We start from the raw sequence: 19319 nt of genomic DNA on the forward strand, positions 1-19319 counted from the left end.
AAAAATATAGTTCATTCTATAGCAAAAGCCGTACAGATCCAAGCTTTGTGCAAAATTTATAAAAATTCAAAAAATTTGTATCAAAATTTCAAAATTTTTAATTAAATTATGGAAAAAAATCTTAGATAGATATAGATATCTCAAATACAAAAATATACAAAAATCTTAAACGCAGTTTCAAAGCCCATTCAATTTTTGTACAGAAACGTACCAGTTTTAAGTGACTTAAAGTTCTTGTTGATTTTTTATATTTTTTTTCCTGGCGATATCTCTCATTTCTCCATACGAGTAAAACGAATGCACGACATTTGTCAACCATTCACCATTCATTTACAAAGTAATTTTCTATATAGAAGCTTAGGAAGAAAAAATCAAAAAGGAAGGGATTTTTGGAACACTTAAAACTTAAATTTTATTAGACTAAAATTTTATATATTTACTATAAAACTGCATGCGAAAAATTTTTCAGAAATTCTAGCTAAAAACCCTGGAGCTGTGATACGAAGTTTGTGAAATTTTTCAAATTTTATCTATATGGTTTTTGTTAGATAATGACCTATACTTTTATAAAAATAAAAAAATAAAGGGCATTCCACAAAAAAAAAAACATATATAAATTAAATTGTCAAATCTGGCCTGGGTTGCACAACTTAAATGTGAAATATTTTTTTTTTTTTATTTTGAAACTTTAGAATATACAATTTCTTCTTTCACACCAAAGAATATAAAGAGTTTGCTTGGTATAAGTATGCCACTAATAAACCTCCGTTGGACACCTTCTATAAAAACCTTCGGTTGAGCACGCGGGTCTCGCCTCTTTTTTTCGTCCTGTTCGAGAATCTTTTTTAAAAGGTTACATCCACAAATCGATTGCAAATTTAATTTTAGGAAGCTACCTGGCGGCTTAAGTTGTTAGCTATAATAGAAATACGTTAACGTCACGTCCAAAGTCGAAAAAGCCAGTCTGGCCAGACTCGGGAGCTTAACGAAGGCTTATACTTGCCCTAACTCCAATCAATTGGACCCCTATAATTTTTTCCTCAATACACCACGTTGTAAAATTATAAACACACCCACCATTTTTCTATAAAAATATAGCTCATACTACAAAAAACCCATATAACGCAAAATTTCAAACTTTGTAGAAAATGTTTCGAAATTTCATCAAAACTTTCCACTTTCTTACCTGCAGTTTTAGATTTTTTATGGGTATGCAGCTTATAGCAAGTTTCAAGTAATTAAAAAATACAATTTTTTTGGTAATTTTTTTTGCTGAAGGCCCTACACTTTCTTTTCCCATATACGAAAAATTCGAGTAAACATCTGAACGAAAAAAATTGTTAAAAATTAACGGTATTGCGATGTCATTTGTCACTTACACTTTATCATAGTAAAATTCAATGGACTACAAAACTGCCATACACAGAAAGTTATAAAAAATCTTGCTAAAAATTTTTTAGAAATTTGAAAAATTAAGTCACATTTTTATCATTGGTTTATGCCGACAAACCAGCAACTCTGGAAGCATTGGAAAGTATTCAAGCCACCATTGACGGCATACGGCCAGATTTATTGGAAAAAGTAGTAAAAAAATTGGATTGCTGGAATGTACTATGTAACTTGTAGCCGTGACAGACATATAGCGAATATCATATTCAAAAAATAAATGCCATGAAATTATCAATCAAATTATTTATAAAAAAAATCAACAATATTTCTCTTTTGTATTATCATTCATTTTAAGTTCTCAAGCTCATAAAAAAACACCCGTTAATATAAAATATTAAAAGTGTGCACATAAGTATGTGAGCAACTGTAAAAGCAGACGGACTTTGTCGCAGCAGTACACACAATCCCACCTTCACACTCCCACATATAAGTGCAAGGGTGTCCGCCTGCCAGATTCGTTTACTTGGTCAAGATACTGTCGTTCCACGAAAGCACTACTCCATAATGCATTCAAGTGAAGCCATATTATTCAAAATAAATCGAATTATAATACAAAAGCATCAAAAGTTGCGCCATATGAAGTGGCAGTAACAAGGCGGAAAGTAGCGATAATTCTGCGAAATTCTTTTTGCGGTGTTTCCTTGTATATAAAAAAAACATGAATAAAAATGGTCTCACGAGCTCAACAATAGGGTGGATAATATGAGTATAATAGCTGGAATATTTAATTTATTGATCAAAAGGCAAAGCAATTCGCTTTCACAAGATTTATTGTGCAGTGCAAATTAGTACAGCTACATTCTGCTAAAAAAAAGAAAAAATGGGCGGTCCATTTAATGCTTCAATAGAGGCACTTAATCAGATTCATTCGATAAGCATAATTTTCTTTTCAAATTTAAGGCATACAATTTCCGCCCAATCTTATTCTCCAATTGTTATTCGTTCAATGTCTTGATTTTCCCTTGCCATTGAAAGCCTTAATTAAGCAGCCTCTGAAGGTAAGCTGATGATTATAAGTCAATAAGACCTAAAAATGAGACTGAACTGCACTATAAAACGTTACAATGATACTGGTAGCATTGCAAAACGCTATGGAGGTGGACCAAAAAAAAACCGCAACAACGCCAGAAACGGTTCGGAAAGTGAAGGCTCGACTTGAACGAAATCCACGTCGAAGTGGAAGAAAAATGGCCAAAGAACTGAAAATTCGACACATATTGAAAAATGAACTCAAGGTCAAGGCTAACAAGTTCCAAAAAGCACACGATCTTTCACCCCAGCAAACAAAAGTTCGGTGCGAAAGAGCAAAGGAGTTCTTGCGCTTACACGAACGTGGCGAATTTCCTAACATTGTCTTTCCTGCAAAGATTTCGGTCGTAGACCATGGGCGTTCCAACAGGACTCGGCACCGTCTCGAAGCTCGTGTGAACCAAGAATGGTTAAAAAATCATGTTCCACACTTCATTTCGTCCACACAATGGCTTTCGAATTCGGCAGACGCAAATCCGATGGACTATTCCATATGGTCCATTTTGGAGAGCAAGGTGAGGACTAAAAAATATGGCAGTTTAGATGCGCTGAAAAAAGCGATTATACGAGAATTGGCCAAAATACCTCAAGATCACATTCGTGCAGCATTCAACTCATTTTTTGACCGTTTGAAGGCTATAGTCAAGGTAAAAGGTGGTCATATCGAGCTATAGTGAATATATGTTAAAATTGTACTCATTTTTAACAATTTTGTTTTTGAAATCAATAAAAACTAATTTCACACAAAAAAGTTATGGCGTTTTGAATATCGTTCACCCTGAAAATTGTTCACCATATCGTTCACCCTGTAAATTGTTATCCATAGTTTTGGAACTATCCACCACTAGGCTACTCAATTTCTGAGTGATCGTAGTACCAGCACAATAGACGTCGCCCGTTTTGGTTGTCCAATACGGAACACCAAATCAGAAATGGTAGATAAAATCTGCGGCATGATTTTGGATGTGGGAACTTGAAGATGCTACAGGCTTATCGATGTATTAGAGATTTCAGTCTTGCAGAAGTGTCTGGTCTCTCAACGGACGCGTCCCCAGGCGTCGGATCGGGAAAGGCATGGCATCATGCAGGATAAGTGGGAAATAAAATACCACTCGCGGACTACAACAGAAAAACAACGACTTGGAGGTGCGGATAGTTCAACTTACACCAAGTTAGGGTAGGAAGACCAAAAACCTACTTACCTAAAACACAATAAGCTAACGAGTCGTCAAACAATCAGCCTCGAATAACAAACCAATTCAATCGTCGACGAAATTTGGCTACCGTACATGGACTAAGATCGCTCTATGCTCTAAATAGGAGTAAGAGGATCTTATATATACATACACATATATAGCCGTGCACGAAGACAAAACGAAGGGCCACCTCCTAGGCGAGTAAGGAGGCTTCTCTTTGACTATATCCACGAGAATCAGGACGAAGCACGATTGCAACTACTGGGTCGGTTAGTACAGAGACAGGCTGTTATCGGAGACCAACTACTCATGGCAGAAGAAGAGCTCCAGCTGCTTCGTGAGACCCGCGTAACTTTGGCTCAACTACGGTCTGGATATTGTAGTAGGTTAAATTTCTACTTATCTAGAATTTATACTGCACATATGGAGTATATATATGTTCGGAAAGTGAAGGCACCCCACACGATTCTAACCACCTGCTCAAATGTCCTCTCAAACCCACTCACCTAACACCCCTCTCCCTCTGGACCCAACCCGTGGAAGCAGTACGTTTCCTGGGCCTACCGTTAGATGAGTTAGACGATGGCGATCGGTGACTAACACGCACTGCCTGGGCCTAGTGAACTGCTACAACAACAACGAACCGAAAAACGAACGTTCCCACGACAGTCGGTTTTACGTTACCGGAACGACTTGGATTTACATTCAGCCAAGGACTGCCACTTCAGTAGCATTCCTCGTACAACTTATCTCCTACCAGGACTTAGGATACAAATTGTTCCCTCATCGAGCTTCTTCTTTAAATTTAGCTCTTTGCAACTTGGTGGTGGGCGGTAAAATATTGTGGTCGATTGAAGAGGCCAATGAAAAAATCACTTATTTTTAAAGTCGTTCCAAAGATTCGATTATTTAGAGGGCATCAAAAAAATGTAGTAACGTTGAATGAAGTATAGCGCATGTGGCGCTATGGCGCGAAGAAGGTTGGGGCATCTCGGCCAATTGCAGTCAGAAGGAAGGTACCTCCGCTCAGCCCAATCCAGCTCTATCTTGGGTGGGTATTGAAGTATTGTGATGAGTAGAAGGCACAAACAACCATAAGGTCGAAGTGCAAACCTCAAATTTATTCTATTCTTTTCTAAGAATAGCGAACTTAGATTAGATTCTTTATGAGGTTTGGTCTTTTGTGCGAGCTAAAGAAACTATATTTAAATATAAATCCGTCTTTGCCGAAAATACTGTTCTCAATTCCATGTTTAGGGGCGTATTAGCCATCATTGTATGCCCGAGAAGTTAGAATCAAATGATATCGCTGCACAAGCAAATCGGACACAGCACAGACGCCACTTATTTCCATATCTTCATTTAGTCCATTTCCTATATTGTTTTTAATCAAAAATTATTTACTAACCGTTTTTTGTTTCCAACTGCCCACATAGCGCGGCAGTCGCACTCGACTATCGGACACGACCATTGGGCCTAATTTGAATTTGTTTAATTTATAAATTGCTAAAACGATTAACACACTTGGATGCAAATATTTCACAATAATTTGTTTGAATGTTAACAACAGTGAATGATTTGATTGCACTTTTCTTTAGCAGATTCACACTTCTTTTATTTTTTTTTTAGTACCGAACACAAAGACCTTAGTTTTAGGCGGTTATGCAAAGACTGAAATGCCTCCGAACAATACCCGTCATTATAAATCAATTTCAAAACGCTAACAAACTCAACAACCCCCAAAGTAGATGGCCTCAAAGGCATAGGGTGGGTCACTGGGGCCATCACTGGAAAGTACATATCGATGCAGATCGATGAGGTTTGTTGACGAGACAAATTGTACAGTACAACGGCATGTTTAACACACCCTGCCTACACAATTGACAACAACAACACTAACGACAAGAACATCGTCAACGTGGAGGAGTAAGTAGCAACACGCGAGCCCCGTACCAAAACGGAAATACATTTTTAGTGCGGAAACAACGTACACCTCGCGCTAGTAAGAGTGAGTGTGTGTGTGTGTTTGTATGAGTATCGATGAAACTAACATCTAGCATTTGCTGGAAATGAAAAGTTGTCAGGTTTATATATGAAGATAAAAATATTTAGTTAGTACATAATTGAATACAGATTCTAGTAAATGGAAGTCAAGTAAAAAAAAGGTTAAACTAGAGGTGGGGATCAGAGAGTTCTAGAGCAACCATAGAAATTCTATCCCTGTGCTTTACACATGAAAATATTTAGTAGGTACGTGGATAGGTACAGTGAGCGAAATTTGCTTAACCGCGATGAGAGAACGAGAAAAAAAATAACTGTTTATGTGTTCACTCTTAAAATTGTTGTTAATTTTATAAAGCAGGTTAGTAAATAATCAGCAGGGAGTACAAATATTAGCCAAACAAGATCATAACTGTATAGGAATACTAAAAGTTGCATAATACAGTCTGTGTCCGAAGAAAATAACCGTTTTTTTACTTGTAACTTCAAGATATATTTCCAACTGCTTTTTGCTGCGTAATAGTCCCATTCAAGGGCTGCGACGCCAGTGCTAACTTAGGTTAGTGTCGTTCGAAGCTTTCCCGTAAACCAAACAAAAATGAGTGGGAAGTACGAGAAGCGTTTTGAGGCGGTATTTTTATGCACGCATTCGAAAGGGCCGAAATTATCATATGCCACGGCTGCAAAAGTGATTAAAAAATCAAAAAAGTTTGTTGTGATGTGGAATCAGCGGTATAAAGTGTACAAATATGTTGATGACTTTTCCGAGCACGGCTTGAAGCGAGTGATGACAAAAAAGCAGGATAAAGTGATTGCCCAACTTTTTAAGCGGGACCCTCCTTTGCGACTACGCCAAGCACAATCAGTTCTTGCTAAAAAGGGAATAGATGTGAGTATCAGCATCATCGAACGTCGACTGAAGGAAGCGAACATATCATACCGTCCTTCATCATCAAAGCCACTGATCTCAGAAAAACACATTGAGAAAAAACAAAACAAGAAAATGGCGTCGCAGTATTGGACTGGCCTTCTCAGTCCCCAGACGCTATCCGCATTGAAAATGTGTGGGGAACTATGAAAACGCATCTTGCCGGAGGCCAGTCCATGAGTTAAAGCAACTTGTGCGTCAAAAGCTCGCACAATCTAGTCCTGTTTGTCGACGAGCTACCAGAAAAGCTAGTTCAAAGCATGAAGAAGATGCCAGGCTATACTCGAAAACGATGAAGACTACGCGTCTCAATTGTGAGTCGTAGTTTTGTACATACTTTCATGTAAAAAAAATTTAAATATATATCTTTTATCCTTCATAAATAATCGCGGATCGTTTTTTCTGACAAAGACTGTACGTTGATAATTATTTTATGTGATTATTTTCAGGTCTCACTTAATAATGGGAATAAACAAGTTTTTAAATGATGTTGAAAAGGGCCAAATTAAAATTTTGAAGGAAAATGGTTTTCCGAATAGAGAAATTGGCCTTTAATCAATCGATGGGAAAAAGTTGTAAGAAATTTTTTTAATTAGGTAAGCAATATGGAATTTCTTCCAAAGAAATGTAAGAGGAATACAAAAATATCCCGACGCAATGTCATTAAAGAAAAAGCCACTAGAAATCGACTTAGGCATCCCAAATAGTGAAAACATTACAATTTCCAATAGGGAAACGAAGAGTTCAACAAGTTTTATCTGTAGACAAATATAAGTGGAAGAAAGCTTTAAAAATACCCCGACTTACGCAATTACATAGAGGCCAGACTGAAATTTTCAAAAGAGCAAATAGGTTGAACTGAAAGCTGGCGCAATATTATTTTAAAAGTGTTTATTATAAACAAAGTTTAATTTTGATGACCCTGATGGTTTGAGCTATTTACTTGCGTGATCTTCGTCAAAATAACCCGCCAAAAATTGGTCGGAATTTCAGGGGCATTACCATAACTATATGGGGAGCAATTTCTTACCACGACAAGCTGAAATTATACAAACCATGAACTGGACCAACTTACAAAGACTAAGATGACTAGGCCATTACCATGAGAATGGACCCCACGAGAGTTCAACGAAAAATAATTTACGCTAAAACATTTGCAACGAAAGCAAGAGACAGACCAAGATAAAGATGAATTGAAGAACTACAAGACGACAAGAGGAGACTCAACGTCAACAACTGGAAGTAATCAACCAAGGATCGAGGCGAATGGAGACATTTTGTGCAGCAGGCCAAAGCTCACACAGAAGTGTGCAATGAACTCTAAAAAATATATTGAGATGTTAGGTGATGTGCTCATTGACTATTTGGAAGCGAATGCAGATACTGAGTTAATATTTCAACAGGAGGTCAGTATTCATGTTTCCACGAAGTCAAAGGAGATCTATTCTTTCCGATCGATCAAGCAGGAAGCCCAGACATAAATCCCAACGAAAATGTTTGGGGCATAATTGCAAGAGCTGTATATCTAAATGTTCGCCATAATTCAACGGTACAACAACTAAAACCATCAATTACGCAGGCGGGCTGGATCTGGATACTGCGGAAATTATTGGGTTGGCAACTAAGTAATTGCGGATTTCATTCATAGATGGCTTCAGTTGAATTTTTAGGTTTGCAGACGTAGTACAAATGTAAAACACATTTTGTTATTTGATAGTTAGCAATTCAGCTGTCAATCAGTAAAAAAAGTTTTTTGATCGGTTGCGTAGTTTTCGTTTGGCGTTCGTTGAAAAGTGGAAATTCAAAAGGAACACTTTCGTCATATTTTGGTTTTTTATTTCCGCAAAGGGAAAACCGCATCGCCAGCTTATAAAAAGTTATGTGCTGTTTACGGTGACGAAACCTTAAAAGAACGGCAGTGTCAAAATTGGTTTGCCAAATTTCGTTCTGGTGATTTTTCACTCAAAGTTGAAAAACGCTCTGGTCGTCCAGTTGAAGTTGATGACGCCTTAATCAAAGCAATAAGCGATTCGGATCGTCACAGTACAACACGTGAGATTGCAGAAAAGCTTCATTGCCATTCATCACTTAAAACAACTTGGCTATGTTCAAAAAATCTATAAATGGGTTCCTCACGAACTGAAAGAAACGCATTTAACGCAACGCATTAACAGATGCGATTTGCTAAAGAAACGTAATGAAAATTATCCATTTTTAAAACGACTGATAACTGGCGATGAAAAATGGGTTGTTTACAACAATATTAAAGGGGAAAAGATCGTGGAGCAGGCCAGGTGAACCAACTCAAACAACATCAAAAGCTGATATTTATCAAAAGAAGGTTTTGTTATCAGTTTGGTGGGATTACAAAGGAATTGTCTACTTTGAACTCTTACCACCCAACCGAACGATCAATTCTGATGTCTACATTGAACAACTAACGAAATTAAACAATGCAGTTGAAGAAAAGCGGCTCGTATTGACAAATCGAAAAAGTATTGTATTCCATCATGACAATGCAAAGCCACACACATCTCTGGCAAAAATTATTGGAGCTTGGTTGGGATGTTTTGCCACATCCACCATATAGTCCTGACCTTGCACCATCTGATTACCTTTTGTTTCGATCTTTACAAAATTCCTTGAATGGTAAAAATTTCAATAATGATGATGATGTCAAATCGTACCTGATTCAGTTTTTTGCTAATAAAAACCAGAAGTTTTATGAACGTGGGATTATGACGCTGCCTGAAAGATGGCAAAAGGTCTTTGACCAAAATGGGCAATACATTACAGAATAAAGTTATTTAGCCCCATGAAAAAATTGCCTCTGATTTTTTAAAAAAATCCGCAATTATGATACTTAGTTGCCAACCCAATAATTGACTGGATAGAATTTTCCATACTATAAATAAGAATGGAGGTTCAACAACATATTAAAGGTACAATAAACGCATTTTTTTTTTTTCATCTAAATTTGCATCTTTCAATTTAATTTTTTTAATTAATAATTTTTAATTTTAATATTTTTAGTTATTTCTGTTTTAAATAAATATACATTGGCGAAATTTATATCGCAGTTACTTCTATTACTATTAAATTATTTCAGAATGATATGAAGCAATGTGTGGCTAAGCAAATTCCGCTCACTGTATGCACTCTTAATGTATGAATGCCTGAAGGAATTAACTACGCAAAAACGCGTAAATGGTACACCTACCACTCGGATCCACTTACTGATGGAAAAGTGCTGTTGAGCAAATAAACAACTCGCAGTCATCTACGCGTACACACACACACATATGTACGTATGTACATAATTATTGCAGTGTAATGAGGCGAAAGAAGCAGTGATGTATGTACGATTCTCTACTATTTACTATCTTTTTAGCGCAGTAGGTCACTCAACGGCCCAAGCACAAAGTAATCTACGCACAACTAACTGGTGGCGTTTCTTGCCAAGTATTTATTTATTGTATTGAATGATTTTGCGCATCAGAAAATGTTTCGCGACAGTTAATTTGATACTCATAGATACACCTGCACCCACCCATGCCGCATTGAGGCCGGCGGCGGCGCTTCATACAATTGAGCAGTGCGTATTTTGCCTTGGACCAAGCCCATTCAATTTTTTTTTGTAGTTTTCTGGCTAGATTTCGACAACAAATATAAAAATGTGTAATAACAAAAAAAAAAAAAATAAAAAAAGAATAAAATACATACACGCCATGGAAGGTTATGTGGGACACTGACTAATGCTAAGAATCAAAACAAACAGAAAATCTTGCACGGCATCAACAATGCCCGAATTGAACGGAAACATCAATAAAATACTATTTTCAAACTTTTCGCCCACATGCCGTGTGAGGTGGAACGGGAGAAAGAAAGCATGTGTAAGCTGTCTGGTGGTCATGTATGGCTTATTTTTGGACAATTACCCAAGTATACGAATTCGATATTTTTAAGCGTAATTGCTGTGCGTGGCACCACTTTTTCCTATTCATAAATAGCTCCTTTGCTGCAAGTGGCATAAAAAAAAAGTTTTTAAACAATGTACGCAAAAATAACAACAAGCTCTTGTTTATGCTGTTTGAAAAATTCATGACGATGCCTATTAACAGAATTTCATTACATGAAAACGTGGCTTTACTTTGGGGGGCATAGAGCCTCGAAAGGACTCTTCTATCGTATATGGTTCTGAGCTGTTGTTTTTGCACCGTCCCATGAGGTGTCGCATAGCATCAACCTTCTCCAAGTGTTTTTTGGACCTCCGTGCCATTCTTTGGAGTTCGCAACTCTCCAAGAAATCATTGTAGGCTTAAATTGAAAACTTTGTGCAGTTTTACTTACTTGGATAGTAGGGGAGGGGGCCCAGTTGTGACGCGGGTTTTGAAAAAAATTAAAATTTTTTCCTCAGTTCCGCAAATTGAAAAATGAAGAAGTTTAACATTTAACTATTAACCAAACGCAACTTTTCTCCAAAGAAAGTATGTTTATTTGAGCTACTCAAAAAATTTTGGAACAAATTTTTTCAGGATAACTTTTTTTAGGACAAAAAAAAAGTGGCCCAGTTGTGACGCACCTCAAGAAATTTACTGGAAATGAGAAAATATGAAAGGAATGTCACACCAATTGTTGTGATTTAATGATTTATTTATTTTGAAGGCTTTCAATGGCAAAAATAATGAAAAATACAAAAGAAAATGTCCTTCAATGGCCATAAATGACAACGATTTTTATTCATCATCGTCATCTAAATATTCCTAGTCGTCGTCCACGTCACTTTCGCAGTGTTTGCAAGTGAAATAACTTGCCTGCATGTTGGCGCACTTCAAATGAACTGGACGCTTGCATACGTTGCAATTGATCGAATTGGCAGTTGGTTTTTTTTAAACAACAACAAAAATGTAGGAATTCGGCAGTTCTATATGATCGTAGTGCAAAAAGAAGGTGCGTCATAACTGGGCCACCCGCTGAGTCACAACCGGGTCACGATGCTATTTTGTGTATGACAAGCAAGTTTTTTATAGACACCACATAATCACATAAATCCATATAGAATCACAAAATATACGGCAAATACAATATTTTGATGCATTACACTCGCCTTTTCACTGTTAATTTCACAAAATTTTGGTACTTTGAAAAAAATCAAAATAACTTTTTCGCACGATTTTCAACACGATGTTTGGTGCGTGTATACACAATGCGACTACTAACGTTGGTGTCTGCACAAAAACTGCTGAACGTCAAACGAACATGATTGGCAGGGCTCAAACTGTCATTTTCATACCGCATATCAAAAATATTTAGCTGCGTCACAACTGGGCCTGCGTCACAACTGGGCCCCCTCCCCTATCATTGCCGCTGAAGATAGTGCGAAACTAGATGTTATCGCCAGAATAAATAGCGAACGACGCGCGTATCCACAGCTTCGATCTGTTTGTTCGTCGAGCATCCTCAGAGTGCATACAAAATTACAGATTTTTAAGTCAAATATACTATCAGTACTCTTGTATGGATCGGAAACCTGGCTCACAAACAATGGGATTGAAAACAAAATTCAAGACTGTGTGAACAGATGTTTACGTAGGATATTGAAGATTTGGTGGCCAAATATCATAAGTATACGAGAGATGCAAAATTCAGTCGGTAGCTAACATGATAAAAAAGCGAAAGTGGAGGTGGAATGGGCATACGCTTCGCAAGGACGCAAATGAAATCAGTCGTCAAGCACTGGATTGGAATCTACAAGGTGTTCGCAAGGTTGGACGTCTAAAAATATCTTGGAGAAGAACTGTCTAGAAGGAAGTTGAAACGTCAGGAAAAACTTGGAACGAAATCAAGCTTCTTGCAAAAAACAGAACCAGATGGAGGTGTTTTTCTGAGACCCTATGCTATTGTGGAAGAAACAGGAACCGATGACGATTTTCTACCAACTGAAATACTACTTAAGATCAATAATCCTTTGGGGGAAAAGCCTGCATTTATTCGACAAGTCTGCGTTGATTTCACAAGCCTTCAAGTTTCTGAGAATAAAGCCATCAAACCCTTTATCTAACCGGATTCTATGAGTACATTAAATTATAGGGAAAGTGATGCTCTTGAATGCATTGAATATCTGATTAAAATGTTTTAAGTCGGCAATAAGGGCTGTTATCCGCCTTATGTTGCCAAATTTCATCACTATTCTTACACTTACTCGTATTCAAGTATATTTTCAACTATAGTGGTCAGGTAAGTCGGTAGGTAGGTGAAATGGTTGAAGTGCCGGTCTGGCACTTCTCAAGTAGCACTAAAATGCAAAGCGCCGTTTTGATACCATTATGAGACCTCCAACAGGCAGATATCTACAACCAGCCAGAGCTGTTGATATAATGAAGAAAGTTGATGGAATTTAGGCTGGCGCACTGCCCCAGGCCGTCGAAGAAACGAACGCTCAGTGACCTTAGTCGTCTAGCTGCTAAACCCCGACATTTACAGAGAAAATGCTCAACATCCTCCTTCTCTCAAAGGTCCTCACAGCTTCTGCAATGGGGGTTTTCCGTGTATTATTGAAATTGATATTGCGCTTTTCCTGCTTTCCTGAGAAATAATTTGTGCAGTTCTCCTTTAACAACTGTCAGGGGGATGCCGATGACCGGGTAGGAGGTCTCTGAGACCAACTCTGTCCCTTTCATGGCAAGCTCATCAGCAATTTTATTTTCCTCTATGTTCTTGGAACCCAGATCAGAGAAATGTTTCCTGCATACCCAAGATATTTGATCTCCTCCTTACAGGAGTTTAGTGGTCAGGACTCTGACTAAATTTGTCAACATTCTGGCTAATCTTACAGCAACTCTCAACTGAACTCTACTACTTATGGGTAATAGTATTCAGAAAGTTACTCTCTGACGGGTTTCTATAATACCCAAGGGCGTGTCAAATATCAAATATTAATGAAACTGGTATTGACTGTATTTAAAATCGAACCAAAGGAGGAGGGATGTTAGGTGAGCTTGCTTAAGGGCGGATATGAATAGGTAGTCGTAAAGGTGATCCTTCACATGCCAAACATATGTTGAGTATGTCCGAGTCGATTATAAATAGGTAGAAGTTTCGTTTTTTTCTTAATTGGCGCGATAACCGCTTACGCGATTTTGGCCGAGTTTAACAAAGCGCGCCAGTGGTTTCTTTCTCGTGCTAACCGGCGCCAGTTGAACACACCAAGTGAAGCCAAGTCCTTCTTCACCTGATCTTTCAACGCAAAGGAGGCCTTCCTCTTCCTCTGCTACCACCAGTGTGTTCTGGAATGCCAGTCACCAGATCGTCGTCCTTGTTCTTACAGGAAAATGCCACGGTCTTAAAACCTTCTGTAAGCCGCCAAACTTTCTGGTAGAATTTTCGGGCGTTGTTCCTATTGGCATCTCAAGCTCCTCGCACTCACGTATTTCAGGCACTCAATTCTTCTTTCGGATAATACGTCTCTCTTCATTTCTTAGCTTTCGGTGGCGATCCCACATGGCTCGCGTTGCGCCCGATCGCAGCGCGGCCCTATAGGCAGCATCTATCCTTTCTGCGGCAGCATGACATTCCTCGCCGTACCAATTTTTTTTTTCGGGATCGCCGGAATCCGATTTCTTCTTTGGGGGGGCGGTACATAGGGAACGAGAAATGTTGCTCCATTAGGTAGAAGTGTAACCCAGTACAATATCAGGAAAGTAATTGTGCCAAAATGCGGGTCTCACGGGGAAGTTGGAGCTCTTCATCTGCTGTAGGTGATGGTTGAACTTCGATAATGGCATTCGGGGTGGGGGGTTTAGGAAGGTAGTAAGGGACTTCCGGTGAATAGATTCAAAAATAAGAATGATTTATGGGAAAAATCAGAGAACTATGGGTTTATCAATTCTATGCCAAATCCAATGCAAATAGTCATTGGCAACCATGGTGGGCTAAGTGGCAATCAATGAAAATAGGACAATAACCGAATTCAACGTTAAATATAACGGAACTTTTAAAACATGCAACTGCAACCTTTTCCTTCACTATATCTATTAAATTTAACGGGAGAACGACACGGAGATGAAGACGGTTGCGGAAAACCATTTTGAAATCTAAAGCATATTTTTCAGTGGCATACAGACATTATATTCGCAATGTGAAAAACATATTTCAAGGGTCTCCATTGAAAAATAACAAAATATTTATCAATTATTATTTTTATTTTTCAATCATTAAGTACTTCAGGCCGCGTACTTATCAGCCGTCCCACGTATTTGATGCATTCCATAAATAACAGATATTAAAATTAGAAAGCAAGCAATGACGTCAGAATATGTGACGTTGCACAAATAAGCCAGCATAGAAAATGACATTTTAAAAATATTTATTACGACTGCGGAGAACACCTAATCAATATGAAAAACCTCAGCTATAAATATAAAAATGGACTATAAATTTAGCCACTACCACCTCTGTGCAGCCTTCTCCCCAAATAATTATTATGTGAATTATTGTAATAAATCTACTAATTTGACAGTGTGACTACCACCGCAACCAAACCTAATCTATGTTTTAAATTATTCGTCCAAATTATATAAAATCTAAAACTAAAGGAGACACACTCAAAAGCCAACTGAAAAAGCCAATCGAAAATAACTAACTAATTTTACAAATTTGTGGTACAGACAATGGACAACGAGCAAACAAAACTGTTGAGCAAATGTTGAGTGCGTATAGTTAATACCCACTTCAGCCCCTTCTCGCTATGCTAAACATACGATACGAGAGTTACTCACTCATACAGTGGGTGGACGTGGGTTATTATTTGACTCATTACAATTGCTTAAGTATTGACTTTAGGATTATAAGTACAAAAAAAGCTTAAATGAGACTGGGTTGTTGACAGTGGAATTTGAATGTTCGTTAGGCACTTAAAAGCCGTCAATTACTTCAACAAAATAAAGGTTTTGAATAATATTTCCATGAACATTGAATATGTGGCGATTTGTGTTAATTTGTAATCATATTTTTCAATAAATAATTATTTTACCATTTTTACTAGTCAATCTGTGCATGCCTACCTGACCTGTGGGTACAGGAATGTACACATTCGGTTTTTATTGTTAATTTCTGCCAAACGAGTTTTTTCAGTTGTTTAGTTTCTGACAAACAAAAAACGTTGATTTGTTGAGTATTTTAAAAGCGCTACTACAGAGTATTAAACTACAGCCTTTGTTGGTAGTTTTGAGCGAGCTCTTCTTCTAAATTTGTGGTTTCCGTCTTAACGCTTTTCCACAAAGGAAGGGACCTACAGTTTTGTGCCAACTCCGAACGGAAGATTGTTTTCTATGAGGAGCTTCTTCATGGCGGAAATACATTCCGAGTCTTGCCATTGGCTACCGAGCGGCGACAGCCTATCACCGATGATGATAGATTACTAGGTTTGGCCTTCAGCTATGGTCAAAAATGAAATTGAGCAAGTAAACTCTGCAGAATTCTGCCCGCTCATTTCGCATGTATTCACACAGTCGGTCTCAATTAGTCGTTGTTCAGATGGCAACGAAGTAACATAAACGAAAGTACATAATCAACACAATCTCATTTTTTTTTCGTAAAAAACCGCTGTCAAGACCTCGGTTATGTCAGCCAATCAGCCGATTCTTTCAAATTCGCTGAGAGCCAGTTAACGATCTGACGGGGCTGACGTAACTGGCCTCACGGAGTGGTTTGTTTACGAAAAAATAAGATTTTGTTAGTGATATAAGAAAAAACTAACCAAAGAAAGCACTTCGCTGCCATCTGAACAACAACTGATTAAGGGAGGAGCCTGCTTTAGAGGCTTCAAAAAACTATCCAAATATGTGTCCTCAAAATTTCAGAAGCAAATTCAAAATATTTTCGGAGTTACAGAAGAAATTGTGAGCAAGCGTCAAGCAGGTATGAGCGGCCGGTATATATACAAAGCTTTGACGCGCGATTCCTCGGTTTTTAATTTTTATTATTTTTCCTAACTGGCGGGAAAGATAGGGAAAAAGTTAAACGTCCTATCGAAACGAGATAAAATTGATTGTATTTGGAATTAAATTCTCTTCTAGTTGAACCTAAAAAACCTTAAGAAAGTTATGATTAACCCACTTTTTAAACAATCTAAAGTGAATTTGTTTTTCCAAAAAAAAAAATTATTTTTTTTTAATTAGCGAAAAATTGTTGAATTTCTCACTTTTTGTTTAATTTTCTTGGTTTAACTAGAAGCCATACTATACTAAAATAAATTTTTTTTTGGGTTTTTGGTTTGAAATGAAAATTGCGACCTGCATCTTTCCCGCCGCACGACACATGCACACTCGAGGCGCCTCGGCAATATGCTTGTACCAGGCATAATATGACATATATTTTAATACAAAAATTTGAGAAGACTGTTGAAATATATAACAATAAAACCTGAAAGTTTCGTTTCAATCGAATATTTCTTTCCTTCCCAAAAAAATTCTCGAAAAAATCGATTTTGTGAACCCTCTAAAGCAGGCTCCCCCCTTAAACGAGTGTGTGAATATTAGTGAAATGATCATGCAGAATTGGGCTGTCGAATCCTCTTTCACGTAGCAGCCGAAGTTGTTCGCATAATTGTGTTTTTCACCATAGTTATTGGCCAAACCTGGTAAATCTATCATCCTTGACACCTTCTGAATTTTTTCACCATGGTAGTCATGCACCATTCGGCTACGGCGGCCTGCCAATATTAGGTTGTCAAAATGAAAGGATTTTTGATGCCATTTTTTCCTTTTTTTAAGATATATTTAGGGAAATCTTTAATAACTCAGCGAAGTTTTAAACTAATTAGAGCTCTAAGGTATCCAGTTTTTAAAATTCACTCATTCACGTTCCAATTTTTTCAGAAAATATTATTAGTTTGTTTCTGTTGAAAGAATTTTTAAAAGAATTGTATGTAGACCACTTAAGTTTAAACTCTTCTATCATCAGAGGTGATTTTTTTGGGAAAATTTATTTAAAACCTCCTTTTATTTACAAAAAAAAAGCACCAATTTATGTAGGTACTTTGAAATCGGTCCAGCTAACGTAAATCTTAATATTTGTTGGAAATATTTTGGCGAATAATTAATTCTTTTGATATTTAGGAGCAGTTTGGGAAAAGGCAAATTTTCAATCAATAAATATTTCTCCAAACCAGCAGTTCACCAATCCGCCTAACAACCGTCTGTCACACTACAATTTTAATCAGATTTAACTGCGCCGGTAATCCTGATTAACGCCGTCGTCTGTCTGAGCTAAAACATTTAAAATATTGCCATTGCGTTCAGTCAAATTTTGCAGTTGTTATAAAATGAACAATTAGATGCCCGGAATGTTGAGTAATGTAATGATAACATCAATTCAGGGTTGCTAAGTCTCCTAAGTTCACCGCATTTTTGTTGATTTTTTATATTTCGAACATCGGTTTACATTATCGAACCCACGCGTTTAAAAGTAAATGGTATGTTGAAATAAAATTCGTTCTTTAATAACTCGTTTACGAAGAGTACTAACGTACGATTGAGATCGCTGAAAAAATGTCTAGAGCAATAGAAAGCTGCCTGTAGTTTGTTGCTTATGTGGCTGCCAGAAAACCTATTTGTATGACTAAAACTTTAAATTTAGCTTGCAATAATCTAAAGTGCGCATTAGGGTATCTGGAGAACTTCGGACGCCTTTTGCAGATCATGCAAAGAAATCTTTAGTAATTTTTTAATGGTGTAATTTTGGTACAATTATGTCTGATATGGAACAAACATAAAATTTCATTTACTTCAAATCCATCTGTCGTTTGACTTGTAAGCAAATCACGATAATATTTTCACGCTTTGCATTTAAAACAATACTAATGAAAATCATTTAATACATACCGATTTGCGCGACATTTTGATATGTGGCTCCTCCGCTCTAGTCAGCACAAATCAACTCAGTTCAGTTCAGTAGAGAAATAATCTGCAATTAAATTAAATTAAACATTTTTTTAGTAAGAATTCATAAGGTAATGAACTGTTCAAGTGCTGCATATAACAATTAAATTAATAATTTGTGATTTCATGTTTTAAATGCTTAGGATTTGAATTGGGATTTAAATTGGCAGACATGTGAATCATACAGCCTCTGTTGCCGAATTCCTACTCTCACATTCCCGTGGTAAAATCTGTTGGCAAGATATCTTAATTTCATGGAAGCCCAAAGAAAGCAAATAAATAAGGTCTACTGCACTCTCTACTCAACCATACCCAAGTTGCCTAAGTAAACCGAATACGGTATTGGGTTGGGCTGAGTGTAGGTCCCTTTCTTCTGGCTATACCAGGCCGAGATATAAGAAAACTTATAAAATTCAGTTATATCATAAATTCGACATAAATTGTAAGTAAACTGTAAATGGTAAGAAATTCCAAAATTTTATGTTAAATTTGTTTTTTTTTTTTATTTTGGAATGACTTCTTCACATGGAATTCACGATAAGGCCGAACTGTGCTTGTATGTTCTCTATAGACCACCAAGTGGGGAAAAACTTTAACTTTGTTTTTATGTACATTAAACTTCATATTTTAAGAAATTCACGAAAAGCCTGAATTTGTTGATGAAATGGCACAAGCAAGCTCATAAATCTTCCCCGGTGTGAACTCAACAATTCACCAAAATTTCTTCGCAATCGGATGAAAGAGAATAGGAATAAGAATATTGCTTGAGGTATACTT

At 37.1% G+C, this 19319-nt stretch overlaps 1 protein-coding gene across 4 annotated transcripts in view; it reads right to left on the reverse strand.

The window, feature by feature from the left end:
* The window catches only part of LOC128856960 (moesin/ezrin/radixin homolog 1), a 97075-nt gene that overhangs the window by 12573 nt on the left and 65183 nt on the right, over positions 1 to 19319 (reverse strand). For all 4 annotated transcript variants that reach the window (XM_054092439.1, XM_054092436.1, XM_054092437.1 and 1 more), the window contains exon 2: positions 18486 to 18567. In XM_054092439.1, coding sequence (XP_053948414.1) covers positions 18486 to 18500 — 15 coding nt within the window. In that variant the 5' untranslated portion in view covers positions 18501 to 18567. The remainder of the gene's footprint in view (positions 1 to 18485; positions 18568 to 19319) is intronic.

This window comes from Anastrepha ludens, chromosome 3, assembly GCF_028408465.1.
Source record: "Anastrepha ludens isolate Willacy chromosome 3, idAnaLude1.1, whole genome shotgun sequence".
NCBI classification, from domain to species: Eukaryota; Metazoa; Arthropoda; class Insecta; order Diptera; family Tephritidae; genus Anastrepha; species Anastrepha ludens.